We start from the raw sequence: 26,857 nt of genomic DNA on the forward strand, positions 1-26,857 counted from the left end.
CTCATTTTCTATGTTCCAGGCAATGTTCTCTGGCAAAACTAGCGTATGAGTTATTAGGGCAAAAAAGGTGATTACTAGGGATTTATGAATGTGTAATAATTTCTTTATCATTTACATTTACACAATTGTAGGTATGAAAGAATTCTATCTTCAAAATATTAGTTTCTGATAAAATATACCTTGTTTTGCAGGTTTACTTTTTTTAATCAGCCTTTTTTTAGATTTAGGTCCAGACTTTTAAAGGTGTTCAGGCATTGAAGTGCACAGTGTTCCAGTGTCTAAGTGCTGTAGAAGCCTAAATCTTTGTGGTTTTGTTTTTTTGGAAATCCCATAGACTCCTAAATAGACTTATTTTGAAAATGAGATTGAGGCTCCTAAATCAGTTAGGCATTGCAGTGCTAAGTGCTGCAATACCTAAATACCTTTAAAAATCTGGACCTAAAGATCCCAACATTTATGATGTAGACAACTGTCTATGATTTTTATTTTCATAGTATAATTTACCTAATATTGAAATTCCTTAAATCTGTAGAGAAACTTGTAAATATTTATAAAAATAAATTATATAGCTCTTAGTCTAGTACAGCACTTAAGCATGTGTTTAACTTTAAGCACATGAGTAGTCTCAATGATTTAAAAATACACTGACTAAAGTGGAACTACTTATATGCTTGGCTGTATTGGAGCCACAGAAAAGACCTTCAGCATTGTATAAAGGATCAGGGAACAAAGTTTTTTCAGTGTATTCTTCCATACTGGGTTTTTCTAATATAAAAGTATTTAATTAAAAGTAATTAATATAAAAGTAATTAAAATGTAATTTCTTACCTGGAAATATTTTTCCTCCTTCTCTTTAGAACTGCAAAGCTCCACCAAAGTTATAAAAGCAGGGAAACCCAAGACCAGGAAACCCAGCAAGGTTTGTATTTTCCAGAAATGCAGTTTAATTTTTGAATCTCAGGTCTGATTAGATTGAGACCATTTAATACAATCTGTTAATTTAAATTAACATTTTAACTACACTGTTGAAATGGTAGGAAATGTAAATTGTCAATAGAGAAATATTTTTCCTAAATATTTTATTTGTGTAAGTAGCTGGTATTCAAGTAAACATCTGTCATGAAAATTAAGGCTGCGCATCAAAGATGTTATGATCTCCTTGGATGATAGGTTAATTCAGGTGATAGTTGGGTGGGGTCCAAAAAAGGGGACATGGTCAAAAATTTAGAAAGCTGGAGGTTGTAGCATGTAAAGAAAGATTTTTTTTTTTTTTGTGTAAAGGGTAGTAGGATTATCTAGTAAACAAATGTAGATACTATGCAGAAACAGTTAATACTCATGAACACGTAAGATTCTGATGATAAGATAACCATAGAAGCAAAGCTAGACTGGTCTTTGGTGATACCTTTGGAGCTTGATGATTAGTGTTTTCTTGTGTTGTGTTCAATTTCACAGAAAGAATAAAATTAATTTGTATATTACTGTGTGTCTGTAAATGTATTGTATAAAACACATTTCAGATTAGTCTGATTTCTAAGAGTAGTTTGCTTATCTGACCCCCGGTGGAAAACTAATTTGAACTTTTAAACATGAAGCAGCAGTTACATTTGTAATCTAACATCAGAAAAGAATTACCAGTGGTTTTAAAATATTTTTGACTAAAACTGTATTGGAATTTTATTTAGAGTTAAATATATTTTATTTTTATAATGAGATGATTCTGGAGCTTCAAAATCCTGTATGGCAATGTTGAATTTGGGAGTAATGACATTGCTTTCATTGAAAAATTTTCTACACTCTAAACATTTCTCTTTTTTTTTTTTTTTTTTTTTTTTAAAAAAAGGCTGTTTGTTTAACATCAAATGCTTTTTTTATTGAAAGCCCAAGATTCTTAAATTTTACAAGTTCTTCTTTGAGTGATTGCATATGTCCATTATAGGTATGTGCTTGTCTCGTGCAGCAGTGCTAGAGAGTTTTCCCTAGCGGTATCTGAAGTGGTGGCCACATATGCACTCTGTTTTCCCTCAGACCCCAGACTGAGAGTATAAAAGCGGGAGCTGCCTCTCCCTTCCTTCAGTTCCTTTTAACTGTTTGGTTAAAAGCATGTCTGGCTGTAGCATGTTACTGTGCTTGTGTACAGTCCTTCATTCTTCTGTGAACACAAAAATAATGTATATAGTTAAAATTCTTAGTTAGTAGTACTTGTTTTTTGTCCACTGGGACATTTGTTTCTTTATTTTAATTTATTTGCTCTTCTAAGTCTGTGGGCTTCATATGGTAGTTGGGGAGCCTATGCCAAGGCCCCTGGCTTTGTCTTGCTCCTGGTGTCAAAAGCTGATGGCTCGTTAGTGATTCCCTCACTCTCACTGTTCCATGTGCTTGGGTGAGGGTCACATTAGAGACAGGTGTTGGATCTGCCACAGATTCAAATCAAGAACGAGAAAGCAGAGAGAAGAGTATTGTCATGGCAGCCACTCTTCACCTGACTTGGTTGGTGCAGGGGAGCTCATCAACTACTTCTTCACAAGTGCTGCCCCACCTTGCCAACTGACATAGACCAAAGGAGATCTTCTTCACCAGAGCCATACTGCAGAAAGCATACATGCTTCGATCATTCTGGTTATCTGAAGCCAAAAAAGAAGACTTCATTGTCTTCTTCAAAGTCCTTGGTGCAGGACTTCTCTGCAGCAGAAGTAAGCCGCTTCGGTATCAAAGGCTATCTACTTCGTCTTGCAGCTCCCTCGTACCTTCCCACAATGGCTATCATAGGCCTGAGCTGTTGACTCTGGTGCCCATATGGGGACCATTGAGACTGGCTATTTTATTGGTGACTGCAGTGAATCTGACACTGCTGCTTACAGTGAATCAACTGTCTATCTTAATGCCAACAAAACTGGAGGCCTACACAGCTACAAAGGACCTATTGTGCTGCTTGGTACTTGCATCACCACTTACTCATGGTGAAGACCATCTACTAGAACTGTTGCAGCATGGACTTCTACCAGTATTGATGTTGGTTATGGTATCTTTGGTCTGAGGACCAGTACCATCTTCTTTAGTTTTTTTTGTGATGACGGCTAGACCACTAGTACCTGCTCCACCTTAGCGCTCAGTACCGATAGCCAGGAAACTTCGGATCCTGCTGCAGTACCACAGTCTCAGCATAGACTTGTGTCTCTTCCCAGAACTGCATCAGTCTGACCTTCAAAGTATACCTAATCCTCATTGGAATCCATAGTGGGTTCCTATGCCTCCTGTTAGAGATAATCCAGTTTATATTCCAGATCTCATTCCCATTCTCATAGAAAACATTTGCCAAGAACTGATTGAGGGATTGGGTGGCCTGGTCTTGACACAATTGTACCATGATACATATCAGTCTCCTCATTGGCCTTGCTGGATCCTGTGAAGGTGCTTCTCGCATTGATTGTCATTTCCACTTCCTCACAGAAGCAGGTGTCTGCGAAAGGAGAGTCATCCCTGCTCAGTATTAATAGACCAGCGATTGTTGGTACTGAACAGCCTAAGACACAATACTACAAGCCCTTCCTCAACCTCCGTATTTTGGCTATGCAGGACTTGCCTCAGGAGGGATCTACTTTGCCATCTCTGAATACGTTGTCCTCATCACCAGTTGAGGCTTGACTACCAGAAGCTTCTTCTCTGCTGCCGGAAGACTTCAGAGTTTACTAAGAACTGAAAAAAGTTGGCTATAACTTTTGGTATTCAGATAGACCTGGTGGAGGAAAAGCCTCCTAAATTTATAGCTATATTGCACCCGGCTATGGCAGAGGGGGAAGCCCTTCCTATAAATTAGGTTATAATACAGCCTGTTAAGTTCCTGTGGCAAACTCCTTCATCTGTTCCACCTGTGGCAAAACACAGAGCGTAAATACCAGACACTGTCCCCTGGGTTTGACCAGTTCTATTTTGCACCCTACACCGGGTTCACTGGTGGTAGGTGCAGCAAATGAATGGCACTGCAAAGTCAAGCTAAGGCTGCCCAAAAAGAAAAGCTAGACCTTTTTAGGAGAGAGGCTTATTGAGTGGTGGGTTTATAGTTTTATAATGCCTTATTTGAATGGTCATATTGTGGACCACCAGGTATGATACTTGTAAAAGAAAAGACCGCAGGATCTTATTCAGGGGATAAGGCAATATGCTGCATTTATTGTAAATACAAAAATCTTAAAAAGCTATTGGATTCACACACCCCTTCACACCTAAAATTGCAAGCATGGCCTTTCCATTTCTTTTTTCACACTTTGTTCTGTTCTCAGGGTGGATTCTCCCATGCTTTAGGGTTTATCTGCATTCTTCGGCCTTCAGGGTCAGGATGATAGTTGCAACTGGCATCTTCACTCTCCCCTTTGTTGTCCAAACAGTTTGGGCTGGCACCTCTCTCCTTATCTATTCGCACCATCTGAGGTAGAGGTTCTATCTCTCCAGACAGTTTGACCAAACCAGGCACAAACACAGGCTGAGAAAAAGGAGGCTTCCACCATCTGCCTCGGTTACTTCGTCAAGGCAGCCACAGGCCTCAATGCATCCAGTCTGACTCCTCTGTTGAGGACAGCATACCTCACTGGCGCTTTCCCTGCCTTTGGGAACAGGTTATCCAATTTCCTAACTGTGCAGCAGACTATTGCCACAGACAAATGGGTACTAAGCATGGTGGAATTGGGATATATCCAATAGTTTCTTTATATCCCTCTTTCCAGTCCCTTTTCAGGGACACATTTCATGAGTCCATGCTAGGGCCAAAAGTGCAGATTCCGTGGTGTTCAGAACTAAAGAGAAATTGCCTCCTCAACATTGGGGCAGGGGCTTTTAATCTCCGTATTTCCTAATACCCAGCGCCAAAGGGGATCTCGGGCCCACTCTAACCCTTCAGAATCTCTACAGATACATCAAAAAGTTAAAGTTCTGTATGGTTTTCTTTGCTGCAATTATTCCTTCACTGGATCTGGGAGATCGGTATTCTGTCCTCAGATTACAGGATGCCTATTTCCATGTGGTTATCCACTCTGGCCACGGAAAATTCCTGGTAGAAGGAGGTGATTCAGTTCACTGTACTACCTCACTAGCACCAAGGGTTTTCACCAAATGTGTGACAGTGATAGTAGCCTGTCTCTGCCAGTGAGACATCCAGGTGTAGCTGTACCTGGATGTTTGGATGGTATGGGATCACTCTAGTCACCAGCTGGAGAGCAGTATCCATAGAATTCTAAATCTGTTCAGCTCCCTTGGCCTGACAATAAACGGTAAAATTAGTCCTGTCACCTTTCCAAAGAGTAGAGTTCATTGGAGCAGTCCTGGATTCGACTTCAGCCAGGGCTTATCTGCCCCAGTCAAGGTTTCCGGCTCTACAGGACCTTTGTGCATCATTCAAAGATCAGTTATGAAATCATAGTGTGGAACTGCCTCTTGCTCTATGGGGACATGGCTGCTTGTACATATGGGACCCCACGTGCCAGGCTGCATCTCTGGGAAATGCAAGCATGGCTCAAGTCAGTTGATCACCCTCAGGTACACTATCTGCACATATTAGTATGCATCCCAGCTGACGTGGTGTCACTCTGGATTGATGAATGAACCACGACAATGTGTGGGAGAGAGTCCCATTCTTAGTGACTCACCTTATATGACCTTGGTAACAGATGCTTCTGCCATGGGGCGGGGACCTCATTTGGGCAATTGGCTAGCTCGTGGTTTATGGGTCTATTAAGTTCAGGTTACGCAAATGTTCTCTAGCTGTGTGGAGTATTCTCAGCATGTCAGCAGTTCCTGCCACATGTTCAGGGTAGAACGATCCAAGTGCTCAATGACCACACCACAGCAACGTTTTATGTAAATGAGCAAAGGGATGCCAGATCAAACAAGCTGTATTAGGAGGTACTCAAGGTGATTGAGGACTCTCTAATTCTCAAGGCATCACACCTGCTGGGAGTTCAGAATTGCCTGGCAGACCACCTGAGCAGACTTTTCAGCAAAAATCACGAATGGTTTCTCAACATGACTGTTCTAAGGATCAGTGTTTTGACTGTGTGTGGGGATTCCTACGATGAATTTGTTCGCAATTTGGCAGAACATATGTCCTCAATTCTGTTCCTGAGCTCGCCACAGTCCAGTGTCCATCTCAGATTCTTTCCTGTTTTCTTGTAATCAAAGATCTGCTGTATGCGTACCTACCCAGCACCCCTCATTCCCAAAGGCATAGTGAAACTAAAGCAAGAATGAAGTAGTATGATTTTCAGAGCTCCAGCCTGGCTGAGGCAACTCTGGTACTCGGATCTACATAGATTGTCCATCAGGAAACCCTTACTTCTGCCATTAGGTAAAGACTTGATCTCCCAGAATTACATGCACATGTTACACCTGAACCTGCAGGTGGTGCACCTCCCAGGTTGGTTCCTCAGTGCTTAAAACCAGAGGAGGCACATTGAATGACAGTCGAGAATGTCCTACTCAATAGCAGAAAGCCATCCATGAAATCTCCTTACCTTTGTAAATGAAAATGCTTCTCCACCTGGGCAGCTACCCCTAATGTCTCATACACAATCTACAATTCAAAAGAATTTGGAATGTCTTTTACATCTTTAAGAATAAGGTCTAGCATTAGTGCCATGAAGGTGAATTTGGCTGCAATTTCAGCATTTCATCCTTTTATTGCTGGAAGGAATGTTTTTTTCACTGATCCTCTGACCATGTTCCTAAAAGGACTAAATAAACTGTTCCCGCTTATTCAGGATGCAGGTCCACCTTCGGACATGAATCTAGTTCTGTCAGTTCTCAGGAAACTTCCATTCAAGCCCTTAACCTCATGGTGAATGTGGCTTATTTTGGTAGCCATCATCTTTGCGGGAAGAGTGGGAGAGCTACCTGCCCTAGTAACAGATTCTTCATGTAATATAGTCTAGAGGGACAAGGTGTGCAGTGTAGGCTTTGGCCTGTGTTATACAGGAAGTCATACCAGATGATCACAATGGTCCCTTCTAGCCTTGGAATCTGTAAACTCTAAATTTCTTTCCAAAGTAGTATCTGATTTCCACATCATTATTCAATATGCTTACTGGTCTTTTTTTCCAAAGTCCACATGCTCACAAAAATGAAAAAAGCTGCACACGTCAGATGTGTGCCAAGCCCTACACTGTTATCTGGGAAGAAAAATGCCCTTTGAGTTTCTTCCCAGCGCCGTGTGTCCTCTGTAGAACAGTTACAAGGTGATCCTGTTACTGTACAATGGCTCTTGAGATGGATTAGCAGCTGTATTGCTATGTGCTATTCTGTTAAAGGTATAACACCTCCTGAAAAGTCAATACATTGTTAGGATGCACTTGTCCTCTACTACATTTGTGGGAAACGCCCCTATCGTCAACATTTGTAGAGTAGTAATATGGTCCTCTGTTAACCTATTTGCTAGATTATGCCATCCAGGGAAGATGAGAATGTGGGGAAATGGTCCTACGTTCTGTCTTCCGATGAAACTCTTAGGCCCACCTTAACTGAAAATGGCTTGGGGGCATCTGCAGTGAAATGGACGTATACAATCATTCAAAGAAGGTGAAATGGTTACTCTTTTTTTTTTTTTTTTTTTTTTGTAACTGTTGCTTTTTGAGATGTGTTGCATATGTCCATTCCAGGACCCACCCTCCTTTCCCAGTGCATTGGAGTCCTCATTCAACATTCTGGTAAAAAGGCTCCATCCTTTATACACTCTGTTCAGAGCATGAGGGAAGCCAGATAGCATGCAAGGCAGCCCCTATGGTTGCAGCTTGAGAAAACTCTCCAGCACCAGTGCACGAGATGTGCATACACCTGCAATGAAATGGATATATACAATAGTTATGAGGTGAATAACATTTTTTAACATCGTTTTTCTTACAACTGTTAATATACCTGCTAAGAGATCTGTGAGTGGAGGGGAAGTTGTCAGAGATTTAAAGGGCGGGAAGTTCATATGTTACATTTAATATCCTAGTTGCTTTCATTTAAAAGATTTTTATCCAAATGAAATACCTGTCCTGTAGCATACTGTAACTGTGACATACAGTGTTTTTAGTTACTTGGTGGGAGTGCTTTTTATGGCCATATCCATTAACTAGAACTCTTTCCATCAAGGAGTTAGGCAGACAGTTACGGTAACAACAAGCTAGAGAAGTTTGTCATTAGGATCCCTTTTTAACATAGCTTATTGTTGTGTAAAACTTGGCATTGGAGGCAACCACTCTGAGTAGCTTACCAGATTGCACACTGTTTTCTTGTTGGTTAAAGTACAGTTGCTACTGGTTTCTGTTATTCTTCTTACTTGTCAAATGAGAAGTGATTTATGCTCATTACGGCTATGAAACATAGTCCATCACTGCTAAGTGTGCCAGATCTCATCTAGTCATTCTGAAATACTGGTTTGGTAAACATCTAAAATGTATATTTTTTGTAATTTTACAGGCTAGTGATTTCAATGATATCACAAATTGGCCAACACCAAGTGAAATAGCAAACAATGAAGTGAGTATACTGTGCTGTTTATATACTTTATATATAGCCTGAATTATATTTTTATAAACCTACAAAGCTTGTGGGACCCCTCTGTTTCAAGCCCATTGTGTGGCAGATTGATTTGGTATTTTAGGGTTTTAACAAAAACACTGACACAGATTTTTGGGGTATGAGTAAAAGAGCTCACTGATCACAGCTTTTTATGATTTAGGTGATACTTGCCTTTTCCCTCCCCATCTCCCCACAGAGATGGAACAATGCCAGTTCTGCTGACTTTAGGACCCTCCTATATGTGCAGGCTTTACCCCATACTTTTAAATTTTAATTCCCCTTTCAATAGTCTCAGTATAGATCTTCTATTTGGAATGCATATGCATAGAGTATGAATCCTTTGCAACATTGTAACTCTTGGGGCTGTGTACCTGCTTCTTCATAGATCTGAATGCTTGGTGCAAGGTTCTATAAGCAGCTATGGTCCTGACTCAGTCATATTTCCTTGATCTTTTTCGGGACTGAACACTGAGTCGCTGATTAACTTCTGTAACGTTCAAGTTCTTACTCCGCCTATCACCATAATATTGATGTGTTGAGCTGAGTGAATAATTGATATTTCAGTTCATTGGCAGTACAAAAGAAAAACCATCTTTGGTTCAGGTCAAACCAAATCCGAAAACTTTTGGTGAATTGAGAAGATCTGTTTTGGGTCAAATAAAATGTTTCATTTGACCTGTTTCATTAAACAGATTATTTTTGGGTGGCCGAGTGGCTAGAGCACTTACTGGGATGAAAATGACACAGCTTCAATCCCCCTGTCTGCTTGATGTGGAGAAGGGATTTGAATTTGGCTCTCCCATATTCCAGAAGAGTGCCCTAACTACTGGACACTGGCATATCTTCGGACAGTTGTCTCTCAATCTCTCTTCTGTTGAAGCTGTTCCACTTTATAAATAATTAGTCATTAGAGCAGGGACTTGAACATCCTAGGTGAGTGCCCTAACCAGCAGTCTGTAGAATCGTTCTCTTTCTCTGGCCCAATGACTGTTCTGTCATTCATAATAAAATAATACATTGTTGGATTTAAATTGGCTTCATACTAGTTTTGTGACTTCAGCAAGGGCTGTTTGAGTCTTTGGCTCCATTCTGGCCATTTCCCTTTCTCTCCCCTGCCCCTGTTATGATTTTCTTGATGCTAGAACAAAAGTGTTCTGAGTTCATGTTTCCTATGATGGTACAATGTCCAATATGAGCCAAGGGAACCACCTTAAGTGTCCGTTCTAGAGATAGTCACAGACCACAATATGCTCAGCCTTTGCTCTTCAATTCTGCAGGGAGCCTGAGTCTCCTGAAGGTATTTTGCATGAAACTGTCACCCTCTGTCAACCTCCTTTTTGGGCCAGATCCAGCCAAGTTCATTGGCACCAATGACCGCAGTGATGACATAAATATTGAAACTTCAGCAAATATTCAAAAACTATTCTTGGATTTTGGTCTGTGATACCAGGACATATAAAGAACATAAGATGAAGCAGCACCACTAATCTGGGTGGCTCTGGTGCTGGTTCTCCCAGTAATCTCTCACTAATCTGGTTCTCCCAGATTCAGTTCAAAACAATGGAAACATATAATGTGTATTCTGAGAGTCAGCCACAGAATTCTGCCTCTTCCTACTAAAATGTGCTTCAGGATCTCAGCTTCCATTTTTTAAGAATTATTAGTCCTTATGGTTGCAGAGAAAACCTGAACAAGATGTAAAGCTCATGTGAGTCTGCAGAGAGCCTGAAACAACAACTCTAACAGGTGCATACCACCCTTTTAGCTATCCCACCTACATGCAAGTTGGTAGATAGATGTACAAAGCTCCTTAGTTGGATTTTGAGTATTTATATACCCATGCAACACCATGGAATTCTCAGCAGTCACTGAGGAGGTCAAGGATTGGAAGATTTCCGCTTTCTACACTCTTTGACAGGGAAACAAAGGTAATGAACTTAACTGTCATAAGATGTGCTCATCAGCAGCTTTGCATCATAGAGTTGCATAGAGGTGCTGCTGGTGAGGTAAAACTATCTGTTTTGGGATAAGCTCCTCCCTTTGTCTGAGTGCCTTCCTGGGTAGTTGACAACTGGAAATAGACATAATCCATTGGTAAGGAGGGTCAGAAAGAGGCTCATCCATGCGCTCTTTGATGCTTCATATGTGAAGTAAAGTCAGGGTGTCTGAGTTTGTATAGTCCTCTAATAGCTGAAAATCTAGAGTTTATTTAGTGTTAGTTCTGTCTGAATCTACTGCAAGCTGCTTTGCCATCTCCATATCTTTTCAGGCATTCCACTTGTGAGAAAATGAGATATGAAGTAACCTCACTGCCACCACTGAGAACAGTAGAAGTTCCTCAGAAATATCTGGAAAGAGTTCTCTCATTCCCTAGTTTCCAGGGCACAAAAAGAGATTGGGAAACTGTCCTATAGGGGGCCTAAGAAATTGAACAGATACATGTAGAGGTTTAAATTCTATATTATTTTAATCCCTTTTTAGATTGGTGTGGTTGATTTGGAGCTCTCAGTCTAAAAGAAGCCTATTTCTGTATATCTTTCCAGCTGGTCCATTGAAAGTACTTAAATCTCTCCCTGTGTGTAGACCACTATCAGTACAGATTCCTTCACATGCTCTACAGTATCAAGGATCTTTACCATGTGCCTGGCTGTAGTTGCTGCTCCCTGAGGTATTTAGTGGCTATAACATCAGCCAAAGAAGTCTGTAAAGATACCAGTCATGATGGATGAGGTGCCTTAAATAGTATTCCATAAAAGTAAGGTACATTCCAAATTGCTGACTTCTATGACTGGATCTGTCTACCTTACAGGATTTTTCTAAGATCCTGTATGTTGCCAGATGAGGCTAGGTTGTATAGTGCAGATGTTAAAATAACATTTAGCTGCAGTGTATATAGGATTGCTACCTATATGCAAGTTGCCTACATTACTTATGGTAATAAATTCAGGGGGAGACTATCTTTGCTTAAAAAAACTATCTAAAGGTTTAAACTTGGCAGTCAGATCTCTTATGTTGTAGTACCTAAAGTGTATTCTAACAGCTCCAAAGCAGTCTCCACAACATTTCCAAAAACCTTTCGGATCATACGTTTGCAAGGCATAATTTTGAAGGTAGATATGATGCCGAGTTCAAGAAAAGTTTTCCAATGTTTATTTAAAATACTATTCACTTATCCTCCTTTGAGAGTTGTCACTGAATCTCCCAGAAGTGATCTGCAGTACATAGACAGTGCTGAAAGGCAAACAGTTACTGGTAAATGCCTTAACCTGAATTCTTTAAGTAAAATATATAGACGGATATTTCCCAACTACTTTATGGTACCCCTTTTAATCTTTGTTTCTGAATTCTGATTAAATTAAATGGAAATGAGAGAGTTGAGGCCTGTGGTTCCTAAAACCTTGCACAAATATTTGGATTGATTAGGGAAAATACTGATAGCTCCACTGATCAGTGCCTTCTGAGATAGTCTCTTTAAAGATTAGTATCCTGTAAGTGAGGCTCCATAAAGACCATCTACTTGAACTTTAGTTACTGGTAAATAAACCTGCATCTCTAAATGCTGGTTTCTGTGTATTCTACTATAATAACACCTAAGTTGAGAGAATTTTTGCAAGCAGTGTCTGAAGTTCTGCGCCTGCACCCTTGCTCTCAAGCTCCACACAGATTATCAGGGATGGGGCAGACCAATTCTCTCAATTCCTTCTTACTGCTGCATACACTGAGTTGTAATCCTAAGGGTCAGATCTGGCACCAATCTCATCTCCTGTAAACATTCAAACTTATATATTCTTAGTTTTTATTTTTTAATAGTTCCCCAGTTAGTAAGCGTTAGAATCCACACCCCAAGGAACCCTTCCAATCTCTCAGGGTGGGATTTAGACTATGCCCATGATACTGGGCTTGAAAAATTGTCTCCCGTCCCACTCCTTTTTGATGAGCAACACTGATGCTGCCTCTACTGCTTCAGAAAAACTCATATCTGCAGTATCTAAGTGTAGTATCTGCTGCTCTTTTCCCAGCCAAACACAGGAAGTGCAAGAACTCCAGCTTTGGAAGCACCTTATTGAGCATACAAAGGTGTCCCAGTGAGATCCACTCTAGGGGGTTCCCCCCATACATTGGCCAGAGTCATCAAGGACCATGCCCTTACTATTATGTTGGAGTCCTGAGCAGATAAGGCCAGATGAAGGGTCTTTCTTTCACTCCTATCATAAGAGTTGGGAACTCAAGAGTAAAAAAAATGGATGTTCATAAGATATCACAATAACCTACAAATGTGGATGTGAAAAGGTATGAAAGGGGAGACAAAGTCTGAATTAGTAGACTTTCATTTGGACTGATATAACTCAAGGACTGTGTTAAAATCATGCCTGGTAAATACAAGATCTGTGAACTGAAACTGGTGTGTCTGAAACCAGGCTTAACTGGTAAACAAAATAATGACAGGATGGGCTATTACACCACTATTCTCTGTGTGGTTCTTAAAGAGATTTTGAGGAGAAAAACAGGCTACTGGAGCAAGTTTTATCATTACAGCTGCCACCCCCACCATCTCCTGGGACCCTGTGCGTTCTTCATCCCAATCCTAAAAGACGCCCAGATTGAGCCAGAGAGAAGGAGCCAGATGACATTGCCACCTCTATTGGCTCCAGTTGAATTCCAACCACCACCAGGGACAAAAAGATTATAACAGCAATAGCAGCTCCAACCCATCTCAACTAACTTCTTCTCCATTCCCCAAAACGACAGTTATTTGATAACATTTTTGATACCATCTAAACTAGTGATTCCCAGCCTTTTTGGCTCAAGGGCGACAGATACGATTTTTACAAACCTGAAGGGCCACAGGTTGCTGCCAGCAGGCCCCCTTCCCTATCCTGCAGCCAGGCGGAAGGAATTCAGTGAGAAGGTTGCCTCCCTTCTCGCTGATCTCCCATCCCCCTGGCTGCAGTAGGGAAACCGCATGCATTCTGTAGCCCCATGCGCTCCACCTGGGTCCCTAAGCAGTGGCTCCCTTCTGCAGCCAGTGGCACAGAAGATGAGTGTTCCCCTCCCTCTGGCTCCAATAGGGACTTCAGCACCTCGGGACCCAGTCAGAGCGCTTTGCTCTCCGCTGCATCTGGGAGAAGGGAGCGCTGAAGTTCCTCCTTCTGGCTGCACCAAGGAGCCTGCACCAGTCTTTTAGCTCTGCAGAAATGTGCTCCACCTCGGTTCTTAGGTAGTGGCTCCCTTCTGCAGCCAGCAGGAGGGGAGCTGCGGGCCACTTTGAAAGCACCTGGGGGCCACTTTTAGTCCCTGCACCGCAGGTTGGGAACTACTGATCTATACAACTGTCAAGTGCTATAGCCAGCCACTTTTGAATTACACTGCAGAGCAACATCAGCAAATTCCCAGTCCCAGACCTTTCCCCCCAGAAATGTACATCTTGTACTGCCCAGTTCTTTCCTGGACAATGCAGGCACATATAAAGTCCATCATTTTATTAATGGAAAATGATATGCACAATTCCTTTTATCCCAAATGAAGGTTCCCAAACACTTGAATACAAACACACTGGTCTAGATAAAATAATAAAAACAAATTTATTATCCATTTTTTGTTTTGTTTTGTTTTTTGTTGGAGGCCTAGTGCCATTTGAGTTTCTTGATCAATGTTTTGGGGCCTAGCATGGCTTAAGTTCCTTGCTTGACTATTTTGGTTTTAGCAGCCTGAGATCTTCCAGTTGATAAATAGGAATACTGAGGAACCTTGCAGATGACTCAGTTTCTGCATACCATGGTACATAATAAGAAAACATGCATAACATGTATGCTTGCAGCTGCACATAGATAATGGTGATGGGAATAACAAGTTATCCTTGAATGTCTGGGAGACATTTTTCCACTGCCAAGGGGAGTATTTTGTTTACCATCCCTTTTATTATTAAATGTTTTAATGAACCCAATTATTATAATAAAAATAAAAACCCAATATAAATAAAAATATATAATTAATCAACAATAAAATAAGTTATATATATGAAAAATCACCACTTAAACAAAAAATACGCTCCATCAACACCTAATTCCACAAAAAATACTACCATTCAAACCAAAAAATGCACGAACTTCCTAGCAAAGCCTCTAAAAAAAGCCGTTCCTATATACAGCCTTCTAATTAACTACTTAGTTCTCCAAATTTAATAAATACAATTAATTTTAAACTTTATATTTAACGAATATATTAAAAACCTTATACATTAAACCTTATTAATCTGCAAATCAAGCATACCGTATCTCTCTATTATCCACACTAATCACTAAGCATCCAATATCAACAGTTTTAAGTGACTACAAGTAATGAGGCATAGTCAGAATTGGTTACAAGAAAATAAAAGTAAAATGCACTTAATACCTTGCTAAGTGAATTCAAAGCAAAGGTCTCTCTCACCATGTGTTTCTGTAGTCTTACTGGCTGAATTTCTTTCAATCAAGATCCCTCCCCAGTCCAAATCTGTTTCCTTTTTTTCTTCAGGTGTTGTGGATGCTGTGGGTAGAGATGGAGCAGTAATTTGGGGCATCTGCTCCAATTTCTTATAGCTCTTTCTCTTCTAGGAGAATTCTTTCCAGCTGAAGTCCAGGAGACAATCTGTGTCGAAAGGAACCCCCAGATGTTTCTTTGTCAAGATATACATTTTCACCCACATCCTCTTTCCAGCCAAAGAATGGCCACTTAACCAGATAATAGTTCATTTGATTTTGTTGATACCAGGTTGAGATGTCGGCTGGCCTTTTGTCTTTGGGGAACTAGTTTGTGGCTGCTCTCCAGCTTTGGAATTTGTCTTAGTAATATCATACAATAGAATCTTACAACTTTACAACAGTGTTGCCAAACATATTTTACTAGGGCAATAATGATTAGCAAATTATGAGTTTTCAAATGATACCTCACAAGGCATACTTTGTACAAAATGTATCATAACCTTGTAAAAGGTGGTACAGGCTGTCACAACTCTGCACCTTCCACTTCATCTGCAGCTACCTGGTCTCACTCCCTGACCAAGAGATATTTTTGACAATACCCTCAAGGGCTGCAAACCAGTATATTGATGCCATCTTCACCCAATTCCAAGATCCACTTTGAGTGATGCCTAGCAAACTTTTCCCACAATGAGAGGATGATAATAGACAAATGGGTGCTGGATATCATCCATTTTGGCTATACCATTGAGTTCCTTTTCCCACCTTCAAAACGTCCTTCCTCATCCCTTTTCAGGGACTTATCTCATAAGGGGATCCTCAAATAAATAGAATCACTTCTCCAGGGGGGAGCAATAGAGCAGGTATCCCCTCAAGACTGGGGAAACATTTCCTACTTTCCAAGAAGAAAGGAGGCTGGAGACTCATTCTCGAGCTGCATTGACTCAATATTTTTATTTGCAAACTGAAATTTCGCATGGGTACTATTATATTGTTCTTCAAGTACTTGCTCATGTCCATTCCACTATAAGTGTGTGTGCCCCTCCTTGCACGGTTACCCGGAACTTTTTTCCCCTTAGCAGATTCCGTAGGGCCAGCTCTGGCACCCCCTGGAGTCCCGTGCACATGCCGCAGTATATGAGGTGCTGCTGGCCCTACGCCCCCTCAGTTCCTTCTTTCCGCCCGTGATGGTTGCTGGAACTAGCGTTGCTCACAGTAAGCACTCTTCCCCTTGTTGGACTTGTTTGTATTCTGAATTTAGTTTTAGGTAGTTAAGTGTTGTTAAGAATAGTCGGAGAACTTCGTGCAGCCGTGCCGTGCCCTGGTCGCCGGGCTTCAACCTATGTGCCTCCTGTGTGAAGGCCTTCCAGCTCAGTGACCCCGACTGCTGCCTTAAGTGCCTGGAGGAAGCCCACAGAAAAGACAAGTGCAAGATCTGCAGGGCTTTCAAACCGAGGACTCAAAAGGACCAACAAATCTGGTTGAAAGCCCTGTTGATGGAGGCAGCGCTATGCCAGGCATCCGAACCAACCCGCTCTGCCTTGGTACTGAGTGTGACTTCGGTACAGAGCGCACTGTCGGAGCCGTCTTTGACTTGGCACCGTGCAACATACCGATACCGATACCGAAGAAAAAGAAGTAACGTGCAGCGCACAGACACTTCCCTGTGCTGTCAGTATGGGCAGGGTCGAGTACGGAGATGCACCGGACTCGGCCCGTCGAGACTTCTCTGGTGCCTGCATCTCCGGTCAGGAAGCCTCCCCCAACTCCTGGAAGTGGGAGAGTGCCCCTGCCGACACCGTCGACACCTGAGGCTTTTCAGGCAGCAAGAGCCTTGTTGGCCTTGCCTACGCCGCCGCCTCCGCTGAGGGAGAAGGGGCCGGTGTCACAGGGAAAACCTGCGTTGGGTCCCCCTTAATGGCAGTGGAGATCCCCAGTATGGGGAGGAAGATCTCCCACCGGACAGTCTCCGAGGGTAGAGCAGAGCCGCTCCCCAAGTAATTACTCCAGGTCCGCGTCGGCAAGCCAGTTGGCACCAGCATGGGACTTGAAGTCTCCCTCTTGGCTCCAACGTCACTCCCCGGCACCAGAGGCAGCGAAAGCCAGGAGGCAGCACCGGTCGAGGTCTGCCAGGCGGCACTCAGACAGCTCCTGTTCCAGCTTCCTGGCACCGAGGAGTTCACCTGTACCTAGATGTGCAGAACCCAGTTCTCGGAGGAAGACCCAGCACCTCAGAGTTCGCGGCGCAGAACTCGGTTGCTGGAGTCTGGCTCGGTACTGAGGAGTTGGAGACGGCAACAATCTCGGTCACCGAAGGCTTCTACAGAGCTGCAAGGCAGGTGGCAGTGGAAATCATCAGTACCGAGACGACGCTCCGGTACCTCTAGCTCTTCGGGACATGATCCCACTTGTCGGCACCGCTCACAGCGACAGGGGCAGTCCCCATCATTCTCCAGGTCGGAGGCGTCGAGAGGGCGATCCCTGGCATGGAAAGATGCCTGGACCGGGGACGAGCACGGTACCGCCGATCCAGGGCCTCTGATTCAGATGATGCCTCGGGGTCTCCCGGGGGGACAGTCATCGGGCGAGTTGGCGCCCCCACAAAGCATCACAGCCTGTGCCCAGTTAGCCCCAGGTTGGCACCAGGGTCAGTGGCTGCAACAACGGCCTTATTGGGCCCCATGGGGTCTCCAGGTGGGACTGGGGACCCAATCCATTATGTCGGCGGGTGTGCAGTCCATGCCTCCGGCACTGGAGAAGGCCCATCAGCACCACTCCTCGGATGAGGAGTCGGACCCTCAGGAGGGAACCTCAGCGGGTACAACCCTTCGCCAGGAGGGGGCGCGCCCACAGGTTGCATCTCTGTAGTCGTCCTCCTCCTCACCTGACAAGACAGTCTCCCAGGACCAATCTGTGTCCTGGAGGTTTTCAGGGCACACCAGGAGCTGCTCAAGAGGGTGACCTTCAACTTGGGGCTGGAGGTGGAGGAGCTAAAAGAGGCCACAGAGAGCCTCTTTAATGTGCTAGTGGTGGCTGCCTCAGCATGAGTGGCCCTTCCAGTCCACGAAGGGAAGGGATTGTGAAGGCCCTGTGGCAAACCCCTTCCTGGGTCGCCCCGACATCAAAGACGGCCGAGAAGAAATATTATGTCCCGGCCAAGGGGTTTGAGTATTGGTTCACACACCCCACCCTGGGAACCCTGGTAGTAGATGTGACTAACCAGTGGGATAGGCAAGGCCAGCCAGGGTCGACTCCCAAGAACAAGGATAATAAGAAGCTGGACTTGTTTGGGAGAAAGATTTATTCCACGGCAAGCCTGCAGTTTAGGATTGCCAGCCATCAGGTCCTCCTGGGCAGATATAATTTCAACCTGTGGGATTCCCTCAGGTGATTTGCTGAGGCCCTGCCCCAGGACCATGCCACAGACTTTAACACTATCGTGGAGGAGGGAACTGCGGTGCTCCAGATGTCCTGGGACGCTGTTGACTCAGGGGCAGGGCCATAGCCTCCGCCATCTGCATGCGAAGGTGCTTGTAGCTGCAGTCCTCGGGCCTGTCCCAGGAGGTGCAACAGTCTATCCAGGACCTCCCCTTTGATGGGTCGGCCCTATTCTCGAGGGACTCCAGAGCCATGCTTCACTCCCTGGGCCTTTACACGCCCCAGTTTTCCAGGCATCAATCAAGGCCCCAGGCGCAGCAGCAATCAAGGCCTCAGCCCAGGCCTTTCCAACCCTAAAGGGATAGAAATAGGGGGTTTAAAAGAAGAAATCAGCCCCCTAGCTCATCCTCAGCTCCACAGCAAGGGCCCCCCAGGAGCTCGGGCAATCAAAGGAGGCAGTTTTGATGGTGCATCTGAGGGTGGCACCCCAGCTGCTCTCCTGGATCCATCCCGCCCCTTCCTAAACAGGTTAAGGCCCTTCTACCCCAAATGGGTAAAAATCACTTCGGACGGTTGGGTCCTTGGGATAGTCTCAGGGGGCTATGCCCTGCAGTTTACATCTATCCCCCCCAAGAATCCTCCCCCTCTGTCTCTCTTCAGGGACCCCTCTTACGAGCACCTCCTCTTACAGGAGGTGGACACCCTCCTCACTCTGGGAGCAGTGGAAATGGTACCTCAAGGCAGAAGGGGGAAAGGGTTCTGTTCGAGGTACTTCCTCATCCCCAGGGTGAAGGGGGGTCTGAGACCCATATTAGATCTGCATTGTTTAAACAAATATATCAAATGACTCAGTTTTCACATGGTCTCCCTAGCTTCCCTAATCCCTTCCCTGGAGCCAGGAGACTGGTATGCCGCCCTTGATCTCAAAGACACATTTTCATGTGTCTATCCTCCCCAGCCACAAGCAAGTTCTTCGTTTCATGGTGGCTGGCTCGCACTACCAGTTTACAGCCCTGCCCTTTGGCCTATCTTCGGCTCCAAAGGTGTTCACCAAGTGCATGGCGGTAGTGGCTGCCCACCTGAGATGAAAAGGTGTGCATATTTTTCCTTACCTAGACGATTGGCTGATCAGGGGCAGGTCCAGGTCCCAAGTGCAAGACAGCGTGACTCTCACTTGCTCCATGTGCCTCAGGCTGGGGCTACTCATAAATGAACAGAAGTCCACATTAACCCCAGTGCAACGAATAGAGTTCATGGGGCTACCCGGGATGCTTCCCAGGCCAGAGACTTCCTGCTTCAGCCACGTTTCGAGGCGATGGTATCTATCATCTCCTATTTGCACCGATGCCCCACGACAATCGCCAGGCACTGCCTACAACTGTTAGGCCACATGGCAGCCTGCACGTACATAGTGAGACTAGCTCGCCTGAGGCTCAGACTGCTTCAGGCATGGTTGGCCTCGGTATATGTTCTGAGCAGATAGCCATTGGACCGGGTGGTCACAGTTCCCACGTCCGTCCTAGCCTCCCTAAACTGGTGGCGAACTCCCCGGGCAGTGGTGAAGGGCGTTCCGTTCAGGAAACTGGTCCCGTCGGTCACCCTAATCTCCGACACTTCGGACGTAGGCTGGGGAGCCCACATCAGCACCAACCTGGGCACTCGGGCTCTGGTCGGGGGAGGAGAGGCGCCTGCACATCGACGTGAAGGAGCTGAGGGCCATTCGCCTAGCATGCAAGGTGTTTCTCTGATTCCTGATAGTCAGAGTGGTGCAGGTGCTGATGGACGACACCGCAGCCATGTTTTACATAAACAGGCAGGGGGGAGCGTCCTTCTCAGCCCTCTGCGAGGAAGCTACCCGTCTGTGGGACCTGGCCGTGGGGCATGATTTCCACCTGACAGCCTCTCACCTCCCGGGAGTGAGGAATGACTAGGCGGATCACCTCAGCAGGTCGTTTCTACCCTGCAACGACTGGTCACTACACCCAGAGGTGGTGGCTATGATCTACCAGAAGTCAGGCGTTCCCCAACTGGACCTTTTTGTGTCAGCTTGGAACACGGAGTGTCCGAGGTTCTGCTCGCTCCGGGGTTGCAAGACAGGGTCAATTTCTGATGCGTTCCTCATGGACTGGATGGGGACCCTCATGTACGCGTTTCTGCCCATTCTGCTCCTGCCCAACGTCCTGCTGAAAATAAAGAGCGACAGAGTGAACGTTATACTCATCGCTCCGGCCTGGCTGAGACAGTACCGCTTCAGCATGCTGCTGGACCTTCTGATCGCCCCACCCCTGGAGCTCTCGAGGCAGCACGACCTTCTATCCCAGGACCATGGTCGCCTGTTGCACCCGGACCTGGACTCCCTGCACCTCATGGCCTGGAGCCTCTGTGGCTGACAGTGGGAGAGAGCGCCTGCTCGGTGCAGGTCCAGCAAGTCCTGCTTGGCAGCAGGAAGCCTTCTACACAGGTTGTGTATCGGGCTAAGTGGAGGTGGTTTACCTGTTGGGCGGAGTCCCGGGGTATTCCGCCCTCTCGCCTACAAGCAATCCTGGAGTACCTGCTCCAGCTAAAACTCCAGTGTCTGGCACTGGCCGGGTTGAAGGTTCACCTGACGACCATTTCAGCCTTCCATCAGCCGCTAGAGGGGGAGATCGCTGTTTTCACACCCCATGTCGGTCAGGTTCCTCAAGGGAGTGTGTGACCTCTCCCGTTCCCAGCGAAGCCACCTGAAAATGCCAAGCTCAGGGCAGGCTGCAAACCGAGAACAGATTCTCCCAGTACTGGAGGGTGGCACTGAAGCCAGACTTCCCAACCAGCCACAAACTGCACTTCTGAATCCCCACAGAAGCCAGTAGACAAATACACACAGCCCCCTTTATTGCATTTCAGCTTCTGACTCCCAAATCAGCACTAGGTCCAGTAAAGAGACCAGTTGTTTAAACTCTATGCTCTTTACTACAAAGGTTTCCTCTGACCAAAGGGTCAGCCACATTACCAGTTCAATATAAGTTTGGATCTTACCTAAAATACCACGCTGCCAGCCAATCCTTTAATAACTTAAACTAAAGGTTTGTTGTAAAAAGAGAGAAATAAACCATGAGAGAAATGTTAAAGGGTCAAAGCAAATCAGATACATATAAATGATTGAAAGTCCATATACATCAGGTTTCTGGGAGAATTGGGGAGTTGAAAGCTTGTACAGTTCCTCTGGTATACATCCAACATCTGGATGGGTCTTAGTCCTTCGGTTCAGTTGCAAGTGAATTGATCCAGAGGTAGGTATTTGTCAATAACTGAACAGGAACAAAAGCAAAATGGTTTCTGTGTTTTGATCTTATATACCCTCTGTCCCTGGCCATGCGGCCTTGTGGAATGTTACAAGAACTAAAATTGGGTCCAGAGTCACAAGGGCCAATCTTGGTAACTCTTCAGGCATGCCTTTAATTTTTTCCTGGGCCCTTTGCATCCCTGAGTATCTTAATGGGCCATTAAGCAAACTATTGTTCTGCTGCCATCCTATCTGGGGTGTTGCGCAGGCATCACAATTTGAAATACAGATATCTCAAATATATCTATAACTTCCATTTCACACTACACATGAACATAAGTATCATCATCTGACTTAGCATATTATAACCTTTCCAATAGTCCCTGACATAGTATATCTCACATGAATTATTATGATTTTGACATATTGATGTCAAACAATATAACAGATGCTCTTCCTCCATCTACCCAGCATGACAGGGTGGAGAGGCTTTATCCCGTGACCCGGTGCCTTCCTGGGCTCTCAACCTGGTCCTCTCTAGACTCACGGGGCCTCCCTTGGAACCCCTGGCTTCATGCCCTCTGCTCATGCTTTCATGGAAGGTAGTCTTCCTGGTGGCCATTACCTCATCTAGGAGGGTCTTCAAGATTAGGGCCTTGACCTTGGAGCCCCCTTATACAGTATTCTATAACGACAAGGTTCAGCTGAGGCCGCATCCAGCTTTCCTGCCCAAGGTGGTTTCCCAATTTCATTGTAATCAAAATATTTTTCTCCCCGTGTTGTTTCCCAAACCATACGGTTTGGAGAAGGAGAGGAGATGGCATTCGCTGGACGTGAGACGAGCCCTAGCCTTCTACATCAAGCATACAAAGCTATTCCGGAAATCAACGCAGCTCTTCATCGCAGTGGCCAACCAGATGAAAGGCTCACCTGTCTCCACCCAGCGTATCTCCCTGTGGATTACCTCATGCATCAAGTTTGCTATGAGCAGGTGAGGCTGCCGCTTCCAGGAACCATCACAGCACACTCAACCAGAGCTTAAGCCTCATCTACAGTCTTCCTGGAGAGAGTGCCCCTGCAGGACATCTGCAAAGCTGCCGCCTGGTCATCGGTGCGTACATTCACATCCCACTACACCATCGTCCAGCTGGCGAGAGAGGACGCGGGATTTGGCAGAGCGGTGCTGAGGGCAGCTCACTGGTAACTCCAACCCACCTCCAAAGGTATTGCTTGTTAGTCATCTGTAGTGGAATGGACATGAGCAAGCACTCGAAGAAGAAAACAAGGTTACTTACCAGTAACTGATGTTCTTTGAGATGTGTTGCTTATGTCCGTTTGACAACCCACCCTCCGTCCCCGCTGTCGGAGTTGGCAGAAAGAAGGGACTGAGGGGGCATAGGGCCGGCAGCACCTCATATACTGCGGCATGTGCACGGGGCTCCAGGGGGCGCCGGAGCCGGCCCTACGGAATCTGCTAAGGGGGAAAAAATGTTCCGGGTAACCGTGCACGGAGGTGTGCACACACCTATAGTGGAATGGACATGAGCAACACACCTCAAAGAACATTAGTTTCTGGTAAGTAACCTTGTTATTTAGATAGGTTAACTCTTTTGGCCTATATATTCTAACACAGCCATTGTCCAGCATTTAAACGTTTAAATAAGGTTCAGGTTTAGAGACCTCAGCCTGCTTAGTACCATTGAGTAAACACTGTTAAAATCCTTTGAAAATCCTTTGAACATTTTACAAAAGAATAAAGAAAAAAACAAAACATTTGAAATATAAGTAAGGTTTTCCTTTTAAGAACATCCCTTGTTCCCTTTCCCTCTATCTGAAGAGTTTTTAGAAGGTAAAACCCCTTTGTTTGACTGTCGTTTAGCTGGTATCAAAAATGGTATTAAATAACTGTTCTTTTGGGGAATGGAGAAGATGTTAGTTGAGATGGGTTGGAGCTGCTGTTGCTGTTATAATCTCATCCCATTTTGTCCCAGGTGGTGGTTGGGATTCAACCAGAGCCAATAGAGGTCGCAGTGTCATCTGGCTCCTTCTCTCTGGCCCAGTCTGGGCATCCCTTAGGATTGGGATGAAGAAGTCCCAGGGTCCCAGGAGATGGTGGGAGTGGCAGCTATAATGATGAAGCTTGCTCCAGTAGCCAGTTTTTCTCCTCAAAGACCCTTTAAGAACCCACACAGAGAATAGTGGTGCAATAGCCCATCCTGTCATTATTCTGTCTACCAGTTAAGCCTGGTATTGGACACACCAGTTTCAGTTCACATATTTCTTACAATTACCAGGCATGATCTTAATACAGTCCTTGAGTTATATCAGTAACCTTTTAGTTTGGACTAATTCTCCCTTTCATACCTTTTCACATCCACATTTGTAGATTATTGTGACCTCTTACAAACATTCATTTTCTTTTTACTCTTGAGTTCCCAATTAGGGTAAATTTGTAGACCTAATTATCACAACAGTACAATGTTATCAATAAAATATCAACCCCCAGAAAGGACACATGGCTCATAGCTCTTGATGTGAGAGATCTGTGCTTTCATTTGGATATTCACCCCACAGATGATTACTCAGGCTTGTGGTAGACCCCCACCACCATCACTGTCTACACAATCAATCTGTCAGGTTAGCCACATCCCCCAGAGTCTTCTCAAAAGTGTTCTCAGTAGTAGCAGCTCAGGTGAGACAGCTCCACTGTGCTTGCACAACTGGCTTCTGAAGGGCAGGTCTTATCTGGCGGTCTTAATGCCAACCTCATTGCTGTTCCACCTTCTAGCATCCCTGGGAATCTGTATAAATAGGAGAATTCAACACACACCATAGAACTTATAGGTGCAGCCTTGGATTCAATCAGGCAAAGGCTGACCTCCCTAAGGACAGATTTTACGACGTGGGTGTTCAGATCTAGCTATGCAAAGCCCCTGATCATCAGTTCAGATGTGCCTCACTCTTCTGGAGCACATGGCGTCATGTAATTATGTGATGCCGTTTGACAGACTCAGACTCCAACTCCATTGCCTACAAGCTTGGTTTTGAACAGCATATACACCAGAGCGAGCACATCATGAACACCATAGTGACAATCACTATCAAGTTGAGGGTCTCAGTGACATGGAGAAGGACCTTTGTGCATGGGAATTCCCTTTCCATCCCCCACACCTGACAAGACGATAATTACAGTTGTATCCTGGTAGTCTGAGGAGCCCACATGGGCAATCCTACAGCATAAGGCACTAACGAATCCTGATTCCACGTAAATCTTCCAGAACTGAGCTGTAAAGAATCTTGCAAAGCATTCCTACAACTCATACAATCCGAGAATGTCCTGATGATGTCAGACAATATAACTGTTTTGTTTTACACAAGCAGGTAGGGGTGAGATCTATCCTCCCTGTTTATAGATGTGGTCAACTTATGGCACCCTATTGACAGTGTACATTCTAGGAGCCCAGAATTCACTGACACACAGCCTCAGAAGATATTTTGCCACCCTTCAGAAGTGTGAGCTGCATAATTCAGTAGTAAACAGGATTTTCAGTCAGTGGGGGAACACCTACTTTAGACCTGTTTGCCCCCAGTCATACAGAAATAGCAACATATATTGCTCCAAGGGAGCTGAAAGACAGTACTCCAGAAAGGATGCTCTCTTACTGCCTTGGTCGGATCACTTCAGCTGTTCCTTTCCTCCTATTACCTCAGGTTCTGCAGAAGATTTGACTGGATAGGGCATGAGGCGTTCTCATCGCCCCCAAACAGCCCAGACAATTCTGGTTTCCAGGTCTCCCACAAATGTCGTCCCGTCCATCTATCAGCATTCAGACCTTCCTGGATATCTTAACCCGAAAGAATGGCAGGGTCAGGTATCCCAACCCAGATGCTCTTCATCTCACAACTTTGGTATTTGGAGGGCATCAAACCTATAATGTTCCTAGTCTGAAGTTGTGGAAACCATTCTTAATAATAGCAGAAGGGATGCCATCATAAAATGTTACCTAGGTAAGTGGAAACGTTTCTCTATCTGGGCCAAACATAGCTATGTATTCCCAGAGACCGCAGATAGTCCAAAATGTCAGAAATATCTTCTTACTTTCAAGAGAACGGGCCTGTCCCTTAACTCACTACACATTCATCTGGCCACATATCCGTGCATGTCATCTGCCAATGGATGGTTACTCAATCTTTACTCACTGAGTAACAGCCAGGTTTTTTGAAGGATCTGTTCAGAAACTTTGCACCAGAAAAGAAACCAATCTTTCATTGGAATCTTCTAATCCTCCTTTGAATCACTAGCCATGTGTTCCATGTCTTACCTGTCAGAGGAGGTCACGTTCCTCATTGCCATCACTTTGACTGGAAGCGTAGGTGGATTTGGGGCCCTAATAATCAATGTGCTATACCTAATATTTCATAAGGACCAATTCTCACTACAGCTACACCCAAAATTCATTCCTAAGATACTTTCGGAATTTCGCATAAACCAGTCAATTCACTAACCTGTGTTTTTTCCCTGAAGCCCCATGCCTCTAGCAAGAAGAGACTTCAGTCCCTTGATGTGAGGTGAGTATTGGCATTTGTCCTACAAAGAATGAAAAGATCAGAAAATTACCTACACTGTTTGTTGCCATAGCGGAACAAGTATTAGGGCAACCTGTATCTTCTCAAAGAATCTCTAAGAGGATCTCTGACTGTGTCCTACTCTATTATCAGTTGGCACAGCTTCCTTCATCTCACAGGGTAAGGGCTCACTCTGCAAGGGCACAAACAACCTCAGTAGTATCACTTCAAGAGATGGCACGGCTTGATAGCTGCAGGGTAGCTGTGTGGTGTTGCATCCACCCATTCAAGAGACATTACTGCTTGGTCCAAGACACCTCCACTGATGCATCCTTTGGAACAGCATTTCTATAAGCAGCTACACCACCTCCATTCTTGCACCCTCTTCCTCATTCAGTACTGTTTGTTAGTCATCCACAGTGGAATACATATAGGGACCAGCACTTGAAGAAGAAAGGGTAACTACTTATATTGTTGTAACTGGTGTTTTTTGAGATGTGTAGTCCCTAACTGTATTCCATTACCCACCCTCCTTCCCCTCTGCCTTGGGGCATAAGGTTCACAGTTGGGAAGGAACTAGAGGTGGTCAGTCCACCTGACCACTTATATATCCTCAGTGTGGAGCATGAAGAGAGCAGAGGTG

General features: G+C 44.7%; 1 protein-coding gene across 2 annotated transcripts in view; it reads left to right on the forward strand.

Moving 5' to 3' along the window:
- LARP1B (La ribonucleoprotein 1B) overlaps positions 1 to 26,857 on the forward strand; it is a 119,930-nt gene that overhangs the window by 26,547 nt on the left and 66,526 nt on the right. For both annotated transcript variants that reach the window (XM_067530173.1, XM_067530174.1), the window contains exons 2-3: positions 858 to 919; positions 8,449 to 8,508. In XM_067530173.1, coding sequence (XP_067386274.1) covers positions 858 to 919; positions 8,449 to 8,508 — 122 coding nt within the window. The remainder of the gene's footprint in view (positions 1 to 857; positions 920 to 8,448; positions 8,509 to 26,857) is intronic.

The sequence above is a fragment of the Emydura macquarii genome, unplaced genomic scaffold, assembly GCF_026122565.2.
Source record: "Emydura macquarii macquarii isolate MOO-44397 ecotype Brisbane River unplaced genomic scaffold, CSIRO-AGI_Emac_v2 contig_3044, whole genome shotgun sequence".
Lineage (NCBI taxonomy): Eukaryota > Metazoa > Chordata > Testudines > Chelidae > Emydura > Emydura macquarii.